A 16,716-nucleotide genomic window follows, 5' to 3' on the forward strand; every position below is an offset into this window, starting at 1 on the left:
GGAACCTAGCAAAGCCTGGGGAACCCCGCTACGGCAGTGGCACTGGTGCATTCTGGGAATTGTCTTCGATTTGATTGAGCATCTTCATTCAGGGTAGTTGATTGCTGACATAGTGAGAGATGTGGGTAGCCCTGTGAATTTAAGTCACAAGCACCTGAGAGAGCAGCAGGACTCCAGAAGGAACCATTACTGAGATTTCAAACACAGAAAAGATTACTGTCTGGTTAAGTTTAATGATTTTGTGAATTACATACTTTCTAATGCAATGTTAGAAACCTTGGCTGGGATTTTCTGCTTCAGTGCAAATGGGGAGCATTTTTAACGTAGCAGGACATCTGTGACCACAAAGTGCGTCCCTGACCCTGGCTGATGTGCCGGCCTCGGGGTCATTTAATTATTTTTGGAGGCCGGGGGAAGTTCGCCTGAGGTGGGATGGTAATTGGCCTGCCACAGTCAGTGTTGCCACTGGCCTCAGTACTATCAGTATACATACAAAATAAGATGTTTGATTTTCTCAAATTTGGTGCCTGAGCCGAAACAATCAATCACTCTGACTAAGGATGGAGGACAAAAACAGTGGCAGCCAAAAGAATTTTTAAAAAAAATATTGGAGTTTATTGGTTCCTTTTCTCCTCATTACTTGTCTTATTGGTAAATGTTTGCTGCTTGTTAGTTCTTGAGCTTCCCATTACCTTTTGATTGGCAGTTTTGATTCCCATTTGCTACTTCTTCATTGGTAAATTCAATCATTTATGATATGCTGCTGGCTTGTGAATGACATTTTCAGCCAGATTGACGCGAAACAAATAATTAGCAATTCCAGAAATTGCAATGCCTACGGTGTGACAGATGTGATCAAAGATTTTGTATGGCATTGCTCACCCTCAGATCAGTCACTGTATAAGAATAAGAGCGTTATACAATATAATACAATGGTGGAGTAATATCTCTTTAAAAAGTCATGAACTCTAATTCTAGTCAAGGAAGGAGAGTTTCAGCCAGAGTTCGTTTTTTTTATTCGTTCATGGGATGTGGGCATCGCTGGCAAGGCCAGCATTTAATGCCCATTCCTAATTGCCCCGGAGAAGGTGGTGTTGAGCCGCCTTCTTGAACCACCGCAGTCTGTCTGGTAAAGGTTCTCCCACAGTGCTGTTAGGTAGGGAGTTCCAGGATTTTGACCCAGCAATGATGAAAGAACGGCGACATATTTCCAAGTCAGGATGGTGTGTGACTTGGAGGGCAACGTGCAGGTGGTGTTGTTCCCATGTGCTTGCTGCCCTTGTCCTTCTAGGTGGTAGAGGTTGCGGGTTTGGGAGGTGCTGTTGAAGAAGCCTTGGCGAGTTGCTGCAGGGCATCCTGTGGATGGTACACACTGCAGCCACTGTGCGCCGGTGATGAAGGGAGCGAATGTTTAGGGTGGTGGATGGGGTGCCAATCAAGTGGGCTGCTTTGTCCTGGATGGTGTCGAGCTTCGAGTGTTGTTGGAGCTGCACTCATCCAGGCAAGTGGAGAGTATTCCATCACACTCCTGACTTGTGCCATCCTGACTTGGAAATATATCGCCGTTCTTTCAACATTGCTGGGTCAAAATCCTGGAACTCCCTACCTAACAGCACTGTGGGAGAACCTTTACCAGACGGACTGCAGTGGTTCAAGAAGGCGGCTCACCACCACCTTCGCCAGGGCAATTAGGGATGGGCATTAAATGCTGGCCTTGCCAGCGACACCCACATCCCATGAACGAATAAAAAAACGAACTCTGGCTGAAATTCTCCTTCCTTGACTAGAATTAGAGTTCATGACTTTTTAAAAGAGATATTACTCCACCATTGTGTATTATATTGTATATGGTGGAAAGGCTTTAGGAAGTCAGGAGGTGAGTCACTCGCCGCAGAATACCCAGCCTCTGACCTGCTCTTGTAGCCACAGTATTTATGTGGTGGACCAGTTAAGTCAATGGTGACGGTGGGGGATTCGGCGATGGTAATGCCGTTGAATGTCAAGGGGAGGTGAATGGACTCTCTCTCGGTGGTGATGGTCATTGCCTGGCACTTGTCTGGCGCGAATGCTACTTGCCACTTATCAGCCCAAGCCTGGATGTTGTCCGGGTCTTGCTGCATGCAGGCACGGACTGATTCATTTTCTGAGGGGTTGCGAATGGAACGGAACACTGTGCAATCATCAGCGAACATCCCCATTTCTGACCTTATGATGGAGGGAAGGTCATTGATAAAGCAGCTGAAGATGATTGGGCCTAGGACACTGCCCTGAGGAACTCCTGCAGCAATGCCCTGGGGCTGAGATGATTAGCTGCCGACAACCGCTACCATCTTCCTTTGTGCTAGGTACGTCTCCAGCCGCTGGAGAGTTTTCCTCCTGATTCCCATTGACTTCAATTTTACTAGGGCTCCTTGGTGCCACACTCGGTCAAATGCTGCCTTGATGTCAAGGGCAGTCACTCTCACCTCACCTCTGGAATTCAGCTCTTTTCTCCATGTTTGGACCAAGGCTGTAATGGGGTCTGGAGCCATGTGGTCCTGGCGGAACCCAAACTGATCATTGGTGAGCGGGTCATTGGTGAGTAAGTGCCGTTTGATAGCACTTTCGACGACACCTTCCATCACTTTGCTGTTGATTGAGAGTAGACCGATGGGGCAGTAATTGGCCGGATTGGATTTGTCCTGCTTTTTGTGGACCGGACATACCTGGGCAATTTTCCACATTGTCAGGTAGATACTAGTGTTGTCGCTGTACTGGAACAGTTTGGCTAGAGACACAGCTAGTTTTGGAGCATAAGTCTTCAGCACTACAGCCGGGATGTTGTTGGGGCCCATAGCCTTTGTTGTATCTTGTGCACTCAGCCGTTTCTTGATATCACATGGAGTGAATCGAATTGGCTGAAGACTGGCTTCTGTGATGGTGGGGATATTGGGAGGAGGCAGAGATGGATCATCTACTCGGCACTTCTGGCTGAAGATGGTTGCAAACGCTTCAGCCTTGTCTTTTGCACTCACGTGCTGGACTCTGCCATCATTGAGGATGGGGATGTTTACGGAGCCTCCTCCTCCTCCCGTTAGTTGTTTAATTGTCCGCCACCATTCACGACTGGATGTGGCAGGACTGCAGAGCTTTGATCTGATCCGTTGGTTGTGGAATCACTTAGCTCTGTCTATAGCATGTTGCTTCCGCTGTTTAGCATGCATGTAGTCCTGAGTTGTAGCTTCACCAGGTTGGCACCTCATTTTTAGGTATGCCTGGTGCTGCTCCTCATTCAACCAGGGTTTGTTGGTAATGGTAGAGTGAGGAATATGCCGGGCCATGAGGTTACAGATTGTGCTGGAATACAAATCTGATGCTGCTGATGGCCCACAGCACCTCACGGATGCCCAGTTTTGAGCTGCTAGATCTGTTCTTAATCTATCCCGTTTATCACGGTGGTAGTGCCGCACAACACGTTGGATGGTGTCCTCAGTGCGAAGACGGGAATTTCTTCTCCACAAAGACTGTACAGTGGTCACTCCTATCAAGACTGTCATGTACAGATGCATCTACAACAGATAGATTGGTGAGGATGAGGTCAAGTAGGTTTTTCCCTTGTGTTGGTTCACTCACCACCTGCCGCAGGCCCAGACTGGCAGCTATGTCCTTCAGAGCTCGGTCAGTAGTGGTGCTACCGAGCCACTCTTGGTGATGGGCATTGAAGTCCCCCACCCAGAGTACATTCTGTGCCCTTGCTACCCTCAGTGCTTCCTCCAAGTGGTGTTCAACATGGAGGAGGACTGATTCATCAGCTGAGTGAGGGCGGTAGGTGGTAATCAGCAGGAGGTTTCCTTGCCCATGTTTGACCTGATGTCATGAGATTTCATGGGGTCCAGAGTCAATGTTGAGGACTCCCAGGGCCACTCCCTCCTGACTATATATCACTGTACCGCCACCTCTGGTGGGTCTGTCCTGTCGGTGGGACAGGACATCACCAGGGATGGTGATGGAAGAGTCTGGGACGTTGGCTGAAAGGTATGATTCTGTGAGTATGGCTATGTCTGGCTGTTGCTTGACTAGTCTGTGGGACAGCTCTCCCAATTTTGGCACAAGTCCCCAGATGCTCGTGAGGAGGATTTTGCAGGGTCGACTGGGCTTGGTTTGCCTTTGTCGTGTCCGGTGCCTGGTGGTACGTCCAGTTTTATTCTAATTAAGACTTTTTGTGGTGCGATTGTACAATCTAGGCCATTTCAGAGGGCGATTAAGATTCAGCCACATTGCTCTGGGTCTGGAGTCACATTTGGCCAGACCTAGTAAGGACGGCAGGTTTCTTTCTCTAAAGGAGATTAGTGAAGCAGATGGGTTTTTACGACAATCTGGTAGTTTTATGGCCACCATTACTGATACTACTTTTTTATTCCAGATTTTATTTAATTAATTGAATTTAAATTCCCCAGCTGCCGTGGTGGGATTTGAACTCATAACTCTGGATTATTAGTCCAGGCCTCTGGATTACTAGTCCAGTAACACAACCACTATGCTACCTTACCTGGTGGCATAGTGGTTATTTAGTCAGGGCAGTTTGCAGAATGGAATGTGCTCATTAGTTTCACTCTGGAAGTTAATAGTGCGTCTTAGAAGCACACATTTTAAATTTGTTTTGCATCTGCAACAAAGTGCAATGTCTGGAGTGCGTTTAATATTTTATATAAAAATAGATTCATACACAGTCACAGTATGATAAGAATCAGGAGACAGATTGAAGTAAAGAAAGGAAGAACTTACATTTATATAGTGCCTTTCATAACCCCAGAACATCACTAAGCTGCTTGCAGCTACTCTTTTTTGAATTGTAGTCACTGTTGTAATGAAGGGAAACGTGGTAGCCAATTTGCAGACAACAAGGTCCCACAAACAGCAATGAGATAAATTACTAGATCATTTGTTTTTGGTGAAGGTCAAAATGTTAGCCAGGACACCAGAAGAACTCCCCTGCTCTTCTTTGAAAAGTGCCATGGGATCTTTTACATCCACCTGTGTGTGCAGACAGGGCCTTGGTTTTAACATCTCATCGACAGTGCAGCACTCCCTCAGTACTGCACTGAAGTGTCATCTTAGATTATATGCTCAAATCTCTGGAGTGGGGCTTGAACCCATGCCCTTCTGACTCAGAGACTGGAGTGCCACCATTAAACCAAGGCTGATATCTTAATAAGAAATGGAATCTGCATAGCTTGAGGTCAACGTAGTACAGCATAGAAATGGAGACTATGCCCGCTTTCACATCAATGAGTCGACTCCCTCCATTTACACTACTAAATCCAGCTTCTTCATCCAAGCAGCAGAATTTTGACCCACAAAAACCGGTGCTGGGATAACAGGGTTGGATTTAGTAGTACAAGCATGGAGTCATCTCATGAAGGTTGTTCTCCCAGAATCTGAACTATATAGCACCAGTGTAAAATTGGATGAGGAGATAACTAACAGGGAAATTCTTTTTGTCAGTAGCCTAATTTAAGAATGAAAGGTAATTTTTAATGTTTTTTTAAACATATGACACCTCAGCTACAGGGAAGGGAGTATTAGCTGGTAACCCTTTGCTCTTTGAAGCAAGCTGATTATTAGTTACAGAGAGAAAGGAGGTGCCAGCAGCCACTTAAAAACAAATAATTTAATTTCAACTTAAATGTTAATTTATCAACACCCCAGTACTAGCAACAGAAGACCAACTAAAATGGATAGGCTAAACATTAAACCTTTGCAGCTTTACGACTGTTCTGTGATAAAGCAGATCCCATCGCTTTTTAAATCTCTGAATGTCCTTGTAAAACAGCCTGATGAGAACAAAACCTGTTTTGCATTTAACAATTCATACAATTCATAACTGAATGATTCCTTTAAAGCTAGTCCTCTGTTAACTTGCTACAAACAACTGGTTTTAAGACTTGAGGATGCTGATATATTGTCCCAAGGAGAACAGTCAATGAGGTGCTTGATCCCATTGGTTCTATGAAAATTAAGTACTTCTGACTGATTGTCACATCTTCATCAGTGGCTTTCTAGCAGAATGGGAGCTGTTAACAGCACCATTAGACCAATCATACCAATTGTCAAACAATGCTTAAATATTTGACTTGTAAAAGTTCAACATTAGACATTTAAGAGAAAGGAAATGGTAAATGTGCATCACAAAATATGTTCCAAAAGCCAACAGATCAAAAGCACCTATTTAATTATACTCAACACAATTTCAAATTGGTTATTTTACATTCAATCATTATATACCACAGTAAGACAAAAGCTAATAAAATTAGCTTTTTTGATGAAGGTTCTGCACCCAAAACATTAACTTGTCTGTTCAGATGCTGACTGATTATCTGCTGTGTGTTTCCAGCATTTACAGTTTTAGTTTTTCAGATGGACATTTGCACGCCAATTTAACCAATGTGTGTTGCCACCAGAAAGTCTTGTTCGCCTCACGTATGGGGAAATTGCAGGCATACATTTCACTGACTGCACGCATTCGAAGAATTGACCCCGCCAGGTCAATGATCTTCAAGAAAAAGTGCACTTTAAATATATATTTCAAAAATGAAAATTTGCTACAGAGGTTCAGTATTTTGGTATAACAAAGTTACATGTACATTTTCCTGCCAGACTAATATCAGAGTCATAGAGTTATACAGCACGGATAGAGGCCCTTCGGCCCATCGTGTCCGCGCCGGCCATCAGCCCTGTCTACTCTAATCCCATATTCCAGCATTTGGTCCGTAGCCTTGTATGCTATGGCATTTCAAGTGCTCATCCAAATGCTTCTTGAATGTTGTGAGGGTTCCTGCCTCCACAACCCTTTCAGACAGTGAGTTCCAGACTCCAACCACCCTCTGGGTGAAAAAGTTCTTTCTCAAATCCCCTCTAAACATTAAGTGCCTTCATGCAGGCACTTAAGATTGCATTGTAAAGTTTTATAAGAAATTACATCAGTATCCAACATTACTACAAATTGTAAGACAATCATTGAGCGCTGTTACTGGTTAACTGAAGCTAGTCTAATGGCTCCTTTGTTAGATGCGATGGCGATGCTCCTGATTTCTGACTTGTTCCAAACCATAATAAACAAATATTCAAAATATCCATGCATGCTTATACTGCCTCAGCCACACAGCTAAATCTTAATAATCAACCAGCACACCTCAGAATTTGATTTGAATCTTTCAACCAACTTCAGATACAAATATTTGTTTTTCAGTACCACAGTCCAGTCAATTAAAACGTCAATCTAAACAGTAAACACATAAAAAAAATTACACTGAACAATTAGACTCCTATTTCTAAATGAAATCTGGCAGTGGATGGACTTGAACAGCTTGATAAGGATTAAAAAGTTAGATAATTGGGAACAATGTATACTTAGTCCATCAATTCCTTATAAGAGAGAACATGAAGTAGGTTTATGCACTGAAATGCTATATCGGGTTTAGCTTTGGGTTTGAGAGAGTCAATGATGAAGATATTACATTTTTTTTAATCACCTGATGTTTCATAGGCTTTCTTTGCATTGGGACATTCACAGGCCCCCATCTGCTCCCAATACTTTATACATTTTCTTTTCTCTTAGTAAGGGGTCTGTTCCAGCACAGCCTCTTAACACTTGAATCACATCTCCTGCTGGCTGATTAGGAAGCAACATTGGTGAGACCAGAGTTAAAAACATAGTGCAAAGTATCCTTCTCCAGGTTGGAGGAAGAATGTGATGGCCAGGGGGGGAAAAAAAAGGGAGAATAGACTTGAACGTTGAAATCACACCTTATTTTGGTTACAATTTTCACTTATAAACACCCCAGTCTTAAATGTTACTTAAAGAGAAACAAAGGAAGTGCTACATTGTTCTTTACTAACCTGTATGAGTTCTTCTATGCCTCTGCAATTCATCGCTCCGTGTGAAACGTTTGCCACAGAACAGCCAGTTGCACACAAATGGTCTCTCACCAGTGTGCCAGCGAAGATGTGCCCGTAAGTGGGAAGTTTTCCCATAGACTTTTCCACAGCCCTCCATGTGGCAAATGTGCTGTTTTTTCTTCCCTGGTTCACTAGAGCCCCTATTTAAACAGAAATGACAGTTGGAAGATTCCAAAAAAAAATTAAAAGCATGCCAACATTTTCTGTAAGCCTGTCATCCTTCTCTGTGAAAATGATGCAGCATTCAAATATAAAGAGTTTATTTTTCCTCAATAAATTACTGAAGCATTAAAGAAAGGCTGGTTTAAAAATCGCTAAAGTTAAGGTGCCTCCATTGGCCTCAAAATTGTCCCGTCATTCATGCAGACTCCTGCCATAAATTCAATGGGAATCCACTGGAACAGCTGCAAGTTTGGTTGGGACCTGGCTACATTGAGTGCTGGCCTTAAGTCTGCTTTTCCAGGATGGCCCTGTCGGGGCAAAGCCTTCACCCACCTCACGTTAGTGGTAAGAAACCATATTAAGGGATACACATAGTAAACACTTATGGGTTAATCAGCGACAGTCAACATGAATTTATAAAAGACAGGCCATGCTTCATTAATCAATTTCTTCCAGGAAACCACAGAGCATAATCAAAAGGAATATACTGCAGGAGGTATATGTGGACTTCAAAAAGAAATTGGCAGAAACTGATTTTAATGAACCCTATAAACATCAGCTGAATCATAACTCCATTTAGACTACAACTACAATAATTCCACAATGTTACCAGTTTCATTTTTGGTTTCTTTTGCAATTTTTATTTCAATTATTTTTCCCATTCCTCGAAAGTTAGTCCCCTCCGCATCCATACTATTCTCAGGCATTAAAGCAGGACAGCTCAGTGTGCAGATAGGGTTCATACTGAAGGATGCCACCTGGAATATTATCCCAACGTTCTGTTTCAAATGCCGACCTATGTATTGCTGGCATTTTTTGGCTTTAATCTGGACCTCTGCTAGATTAACCTACTCGGAGACACACTTCAGCCATGTATCAAGAAAGTACACCTGTGGCATGTTTAACTTCCTTTCCAGAAATGACTGGCAAATTCTGCCCCCTAGAGGAACCAGTCTAGATTAGATTTAACTCTGGTCTCCTGAGCAAGAGTGCAAGATATGTTCACAGGTCTTGGCATGTCAACACTTGACTGCTTAGTTAACTTTTATTAAAACACTTGGATCCAAGAAAGATAAATCGGTGTATTTTCTAAATGGTGAAAAACTAGGAACTGTAGAGGAGCAAATAGATTTGGGGGGTCCAAGTACACAAATCATTAAAACCCTGTAGACAGGCACAAAAAGTAATCAAAAAGGCTAATCAAATATTGGCCTTTGTCTCAAGGGGGCTGGAATACAAAAGGAAAGAAAGTTATGATTCAGTTGTATAAAGCCTTAGTCATACCCCATCAGGAGTACTGCATTCAGTTTCGGGTGCCACACCTTAGGAAGCGTATATTGGCATTAGAAGGGCTGCAACGCAGGTTCACGAGAATGATACCGGGGATTAGAAAGTTGTATTATGAAGACAGGTTGCTTAAACATGGCTTGTATTCTTTGAGTATAGAAGGTTGAGGGGTAATCTAATTGAGGTGTTTAAAATGTTAATAAGATTTGATAGGGTAGATGCAGGCAAACTATTTTCTCTGGTTGGGGAAATCAAGAACAAGGGGACATAATTTTAAAATTAGAGCTAGGCTATCCAGGAGCGAAATCAGGAAGCATTTTCTCACACAAAGGGTAGCAGAAATCTGGAACTCACCCCCCAAAAAGATTTGGATGCTAGGACAATTGGAGCTTTCAAGACTGAGCGATAGATATTTTGTTAGGTAAGGGTATCAAGGGCTACAGAACAATGGTGGGTAAATGCAGTTGAGGTGCAAGTCAGCCATGATCTAATTAAATGGGTGAACAGGCTCGAGGGCCTACTCCTGTTCCTGAAGTTCCTATGTGCAAGATCTGTGCTAGTGCCTGCAGGTTCTCCAAGTGCAGGTTTCGAGCAGCAAACCAAATAAACTCCTGGGTTTCATTGAGACCAACTGCCAGGAAGACAAATCTGCCACCAGTCAAATGGAAACTGGATTTAATAGCAAATGGGTGGAACCCAGCCCAAAGAAGCTAGGCCCCCACAATCAGTCTGAAGACTATGGTTTCAATTCAAATAAGCTCCAACATCAAACTTCTCAATGTACTTACTCGCACAGACTTGAACAGGTGCAGAAGAGCTGTAAAGCTGTGTTGGCAATATAGGCCTTTCCTCAGTCTCTATTCCGAGTGTTATCAGCTCTTGCTTAAAGAGGCAGTTCATGAAATTGTTTAAAGCTTTACTTACTCAGTGGAAAATTAAATTACTTTTAACTGAATTTATTTACAGTATCATGCTATCAATTTCTTTAACAGAGTAATCTAATGTCAGCCAATTCTGGTACAGTCACTGTATTTACATGCATTTAAAGCCTGATGCCCAGCATCTGAAGCATTTCAGAGAGTGGTGCAAGCAAGCCACCAAGCTTCTGTTTCCTACACACACTACAATATCAACACAGCAAGGCCCATCATAGCTTATCTATTCAATAATGCTCTATTGTCTCTCCATCGTAGATTTCAATTGCTTCCTAAATGATGCCAGCATGTTTGCCTCTACTACATCACCCAGAATTCTATTCCATGTGTGAACTCCTCTTGACACAAGTCCTAAATTTAACTTTTAGTAGTTTGAACTTTTGTTCTGGATCCATCAGGAGATCATCTCTCAGTCTATATAGACTGAAAGGCCCAGGTTTCTCCAGCCTTTGCACATAACTCAGTCCTCTGACTTGTGGCTCTTCTTTTCACAGTCTCCAGGACTTGAATGCTCCCCATGTCTCAGTGATCAGAACTAGACACAAAACTCGACGTGTGGTTTGACCAGAGTACAATGTAGCTTGTGCATGACTTCCTGACTTATACCCTACTGTTTTGCTTGTATAGTTTAGCATTTTATCTACCTTGTTGATTGCTGCTCAGCAGTGACTGCATATGTTGAGCATTACATCTACTAAAACCTATACTCCACCGTCAGCTCATCCAAAACTCTGCAGCCTAGTATCTTATCCTGCAACAAATCCCTCTTGTCCATCACCCCTGTCCTCACAGGCCTACATTGTCTCCCTATCCCCCAACCCCTCAAATTTAAAATGATCATCCTTATGTTTAAATTCTTCCATGGCCTTGCCTCTTCCTGTCCGCTCAGGAACTCTCCGCTCTTGTAATTCCAGCCTCTTATGCATTCCCCCTCCCTTTGTAGGCGTCCATTACCTACAGTTGCTCAGGAATTTACTCCCCAAACCTTTCCACCTCCCTCTCCGTCTTTAAGACCCTTAAAACCCACCTCTTTGACCCAGCTTGTTCACCCCATTTAAATCTCCTCCTTCGGCCTGGTATGTTTTCTCCCCCCTCACATCTCTATGAAGCGCTTTGGGAAGTTTTTTTTCTATATTAAAGGCACGATACAAATGCAAATTGTTGTAGATTTCTTTCAACTTCATCTTTAATTTTTTCTGCACCAATGACTGGAATACTTAGGTTGTCCATTTTTTCTTCCTGATGCAGTACTTTAGATGTATTAAATGTAATCTGCCATTGTTCTGTCTACTTACATATTTTATTCAACTCCTTTTGTAGTTCCTCAGTTGCCTCCTCAGATTCAACTACCCCCCTCAGCAAACTCACCGAGGCCACCTGTGAATCTCAGAAATATTCACTATAACTTGCACTTATGGTTCATTCCCTGGGTACGAGATTAACTAAACCAAAACATAGGTCATGTTACCAAAGGCTGCTTCCTCTTTAAATGATGTCCTTGAGAATTAAAATACTTGGGAATCCATGTTACTCCAATATCTGCAAGGCAAAATTCCCATGGGCCTCCAAGATTATTTGAGGTAACTTGGCCTGCTAGACCCATTTTCCCTTGCCCCTGCTGAAAAAGTCTCAAAACATCTTACATTTAATCCAAATGTATCTTTGCAACTATATACAGATTTAGATATGCGTATTTCCAAATTATTTTTAGGTGGAGGGAGAGTAGTTATGGTAGTGGTGCTGATAATCCCTACGTGGTCAGTTTTTAGTAAAATATTAAAATGCCTATGTGGCAAAGAAGCAGAATGCAAAATGGTTAGAAAGGGTTAATTAGTTAGTAACTGAGATTGATACAAGTGGCCTGGCCCTCCTGCTGGGCCATATGGTTGCTTAGTCAGCAGGCCTGCATTGTCTTATCAATGATAGGTCTTTGATGTGAGTCAAGGACTGGTCTGAATGTCTCCATGTTTATGGCAGATCAATATAGGGAACGAGCTTAGCCAAAGTTGAAAGACATTCCAGGTTGGGAGATAAGGAATAGAAGGAACAGGGAAGAACCTTCCAAGTTGGAAAGTGAGGAAGTAACCCCTTTGATGTCTAATAGCAACATGGTCAGCACATGGATTGTCTATGATTGGCCGGAAATAATGTAACCCCGCATGGCAGCCTGTGCCCGGCTTATGATTGGTGTTGACCTTTGTGTTAATGATGTTCCAACCTCTATGGATTTGTATAAAGGTATGAGTTTTTGTCTTTGTCTTTGTCTCTCCTTATTCTGTTAGAATCGTTCGGATTCTCTCAGGAATCTGAATTGAAGCTACAGACTAAGATCTGCTATTAAAGTTGTTTGAACTTTACGGTGTACTCGAATCAGTTCTTGCTGAACCAGACTGAGGGGAAAGAATCCGGTTCGTCATTTGGTGGCCCGTACGGGGATTTCAACGGTCGTTCACCGAGAGTTCGCGGAGTAAGAGGCGGTTTGTCTTGGACACAGAGGACGGGAAGGGCGCGCCCGGTGTGAGTAAACTTTTTTTTACTATATCGGCTTTCCTAAATCTGTTAAGTCTGACGACGAATCGTCCAATCGCTAACACTCGAGTGGCGTCTTTACGAGATTCAGGTCAGTCTGGCGAATACACAGAAATAGCAGAAAGAGGTCAATGGTTGAATATCACTGAGGGTCAGTACAGGGACTGAGGGAATAACTTGTAAGCGGTAGGTCAGTGATCGAACTAGAACTTCGGGTCAGTGATCGAACTAGAATCTTGAGTCAGTGATTAAAATTATCACTGAGAGTTAGAGTTCAAGTTTTTGGTGATTTGTTATAAACCAGAATCTTGAGTCAGTGATTAAAATTATCACTGAGAGTTAGAGTTCGAGTTTTTGGTGATTGGTTATAAACCAGAATCTTGAGTCAGTGATTAAAATTATCACTGAGAGTTAGAGTTCAAGTTTTTGGTGATTTGTTATAAACCAGAATCTTGAGTCAGTGATTAAAATTATCACTGAGAGTTAGAGTTCGAGTTTTTGGTGATTTGTTATAAACCAGAATCTTGAGTCAGTGATTAAAATTATCACTGAGAGTTAGAGTTCGAGTTTTTGGTGATTTGTTATAAACCAGAATCTTGAGTCAGTGATTAAAATTATCACTGAGAGTTAGAGTTCGAGTTTTTGGTGATTTGTTATAAACCAGAATCTTGAGTCAGTGATTAAAATTATCACTGAGAGTTAGAGTTCGAGTTTTTGGTGATTTGTTATAAACCAGAATCTTGAGTCAGTGATTAAAATTATCACTGAGAGTTAGAGTTCGAGTTTTTGGTGATTTGTTATAAACCAGAATCTTGAGTCAGTGATTAAAATTATCACTGAGAGTTAGAGTTCGAGTTTTTGGTGATTTGTTATAAACCAGAATCTTGAGTCAGTGATTAAAATTATCACTGAGAGTTAGAGTTCGAGTTTTTGTTGATTTGTTATAAACCAGAATCTTGAGTCAGTGATTAAAATTATCACTGAGAGTTAGAGTTCAAGTTTTTGGTGATTTGTTATAAACCAGAATCTTGAGTCAGTGATTAAAATTATCACTGAGAGTTAGAGTTCGAGTTCCTGGTGAGTGGGTATAAACAGGAACTGATTGCTTGTGCTGATCGACTAAGGGAGGAAGTGCCTGTCTCAACGCGCAGCCTTCGACCGGTTGTTAAGAGGGGAGATCCCCCACGCGAAGGTCAGGACCCTGAAGTGGGCGTAGAGACCAAAGGCACTTGGGATTGTGAGGCACAAGGAGTCAGGTCCATCTTTGAATTCTGTTCAAATACGGTTGTATTAATTAGTTGACTAAGAGTAAAGGAAAACGGGACATAGAATGGGTAGTTGTCTGGATACCTCTGCAGAACCAGGGAGTGCCTTACAGACTTTGTGTGAAAAATATCCGGACAAGGCAAAACAATTTAGACAATTGTCAGGCGGGTTGAATAAAAAACTGGGGAATGGTCAATGGCCATTGGGAGGAGTTAAAGACCTAGATACTGCCATAAAAGCACAGGAATTAATTTGGAAAAATAACGGAAATAAAGTAGCCAAAGATTTAATTGCTTTATGGAGACAGTACTGTCAAGAACTGAAAGAAGCTTCGTTATTAGCAAGTTGGCAGGATAATGCGTTGAAGTTAGGGATAGGACTCACTGAAGGAGGGGTGGTCAAGTCCGTAGAGGTCCTAAAAGGAGAATGTGCTCATGAAAAGTGCTCTAAAAAGAGGTCTGAAAAGACTTCGGGCAAGCCCAAACTGGTTGAGAAAAGTGGATTATGTAATCCAATGATTGGCCTTGCCTTGGCTGGGGGAGACGATGATGATTTGGATGAGTGGAATTGTAGGTCCCGTGTAGCTCCCCAGGGTCCTAGTGCCCCTCCTGAGTACAGTAATATCTATTCTTCAGGGCCTATGGTACAGACTGTTCAGACCCCTGTGATAATGCCTCAAACTGTCTCCCCGGTTGCTTCCCGTACTAGAAGTAAAACTAGGGAATTATTGGCTCCAACATTTAAATTCTCAGTCAGCCCACTTAGTTTAAGTCAGCAGAGAGATCAGAGATTGGACAGTCAGGGACTTAGAGACGCAGAAACTGAAGAGTCAGGAGACGACTTGCCATCACTAAACTTAGAACGTACTACTGAGACACTAGCTAGGGATGAGCCGACCCCTCGTCAGTTACCAATGAGGCCGATGCCTAATCCTACTTTTGACCCAAACCCAGACAATGTTGGAGTAGCCGGCAACTCCCGAACGATAGATGTGTACTGTCCATGGAAACCTAACGAGATAATGGCCATTCTATCTGGGGTGCCGGATAGGAGAAAGTCACCTACCGCATTTATAGAATTCCTTAAGACTACCGTTTCTGTCTATAATGCAGAATCAAGGGACTTATGGTCGCTAATACAGCAAGTTTTAACCCATGCTGAACATACCAAATTCCTGGACCAATTGAATGTCCGGACTCATGTCGCATTGGTAGCACAGATACCAAACAATGATGTTGAGCGCCAGGAGCGTCTTTTGGGTGCCCTTAGTGCTACTCTACAAAAACCAATTGACATAACTAAGATCTTAGACACCAGGCCTAAAAAGGGAGAAGGAGCAGATGAATATTTGGAAAGATTCTCGGAAGTATACCGGAATCAATCAGGGGACACAGCGTACCGTGAGGGAAGAGACTCACCACAGTACTGCGCTATGCTACTGAACTGCCTACCGATTCCGGTTTCTCAAGCAATTAGGACTAATAATATGGACTGGTCAGAGAATACTTCCAGCCAGATGAATAGGGCAGTAAAATACTACTGGATAGATAATAAGCACCAGGAAGGTCAGGCCCAAGTTCAAGTTAAAACTGAGTATGTGGTGAAAAAGGAAGGGCCGAAACGCACCTCAGACAGAACAGGATATCAGATGGAGCCTCAGTATTGTGTTCCAGGATGGGTTAATAGAGAAGGGTATGGGTACGATACACACCCTAACGGACCAACCGCCCCTAACTATGGCCCACCCTACGTTCCTCCGAGACGTAATTTTGAAGGGAAAAGAGGAGGAGGGAGACAAACAGGGTCAGATGCCTGTTTCAATTGTGGTCAGCTAGGCCACTGGAGCAAGGAATGTCCCTCCCGTAGACAGGGAAGAGGGGGCCATATGCAAGGGCAGCGAAGAGGAGGTTGGCAAGGGAATCGAGGACGAGGAAGATATACGGACTTTTCCCAAAACAATCCGTTCCCCCAGTATTGACTAGCTAACCTTGTGGTAAACGGGATCCAGTCAGAGCAGGAGCCCGTTTTGTCACTGATGATTAAAGGAAACCCACATACATTCTTGGTAGACACCGGAGCAACCATGTCATCTGTCCGATCGGAGCTCAATCTCCCTGAGTCCGGGGAAAAACAGAGTCTGTCTGGTTTTCAGGGACAAGTGAGCCAATACCCGATATCTGAACCAGTGGAAGTACAATTTGGAAATGAGTCAGTGAAACACCAATTTGTAATTACAAGTGGACTAGACTGTAACCTCATGGCTAGAGACTTGCTATGTGCATTCCGCCTGAGCATTGAATGCGGGGACGAAGGACTGATTGTGAAACCATGGGCTCCCAAAATGCAGTGTTATGTTTCCATCACCCCACAATGGTGGTCTCTAGACTTCGAAGATGAGGGTTCCCTTCATGTAACCTTGGCCTACGATATGAGTGGGAGAAATAAGGAATTGGAGGACTTTTACCGAAGCTATATAGGAACGGAATGGGAGGTTATTCGCCGGGCTATGGTTACAGGACCAGAAGGGAGAGCAGAGTATGTTGAGATCCCCTCAGAGTTGTGGAAGGAAGCACCTGTTACAGGTTACATCCCTCGGGGT

The 16,716-nt window shown here is 43.1% G+C and overlaps 1 protein-coding gene across 1 annotated transcript in view; it reads right to left on the reverse strand.

Annotated features, from left to right (window-relative positions):
- sp4 (sp4 transcription factor) overlaps positions 1-16,716 on the reverse strand; it is a 92,732-nt gene that overhangs the window by 29,380 nt on the left and 46,636 nt on the right. The window contains exon 5 of the mRNA XM_068003661.1: positions 7,879-8,078. Coding sequence (XP_067859762.1) covers positions 7,879-8,078 — 200 coding nt within the window. The remainder of the gene's footprint in view (positions 1-7,878; positions 8,079-16,716) is intronic.

Source organism: Heptranchias perlo, chromosome 2, assembly GCF_035084215.1.
Source record: "Heptranchias perlo isolate sHepPer1 chromosome 2, sHepPer1.hap1, whole genome shotgun sequence".
Taxonomy (NCBI): Eukaryota; Metazoa; Chordata; class Chondrichthyes; order Hexanchiformes; family Hexanchidae; genus Heptranchias; species Heptranchias perlo.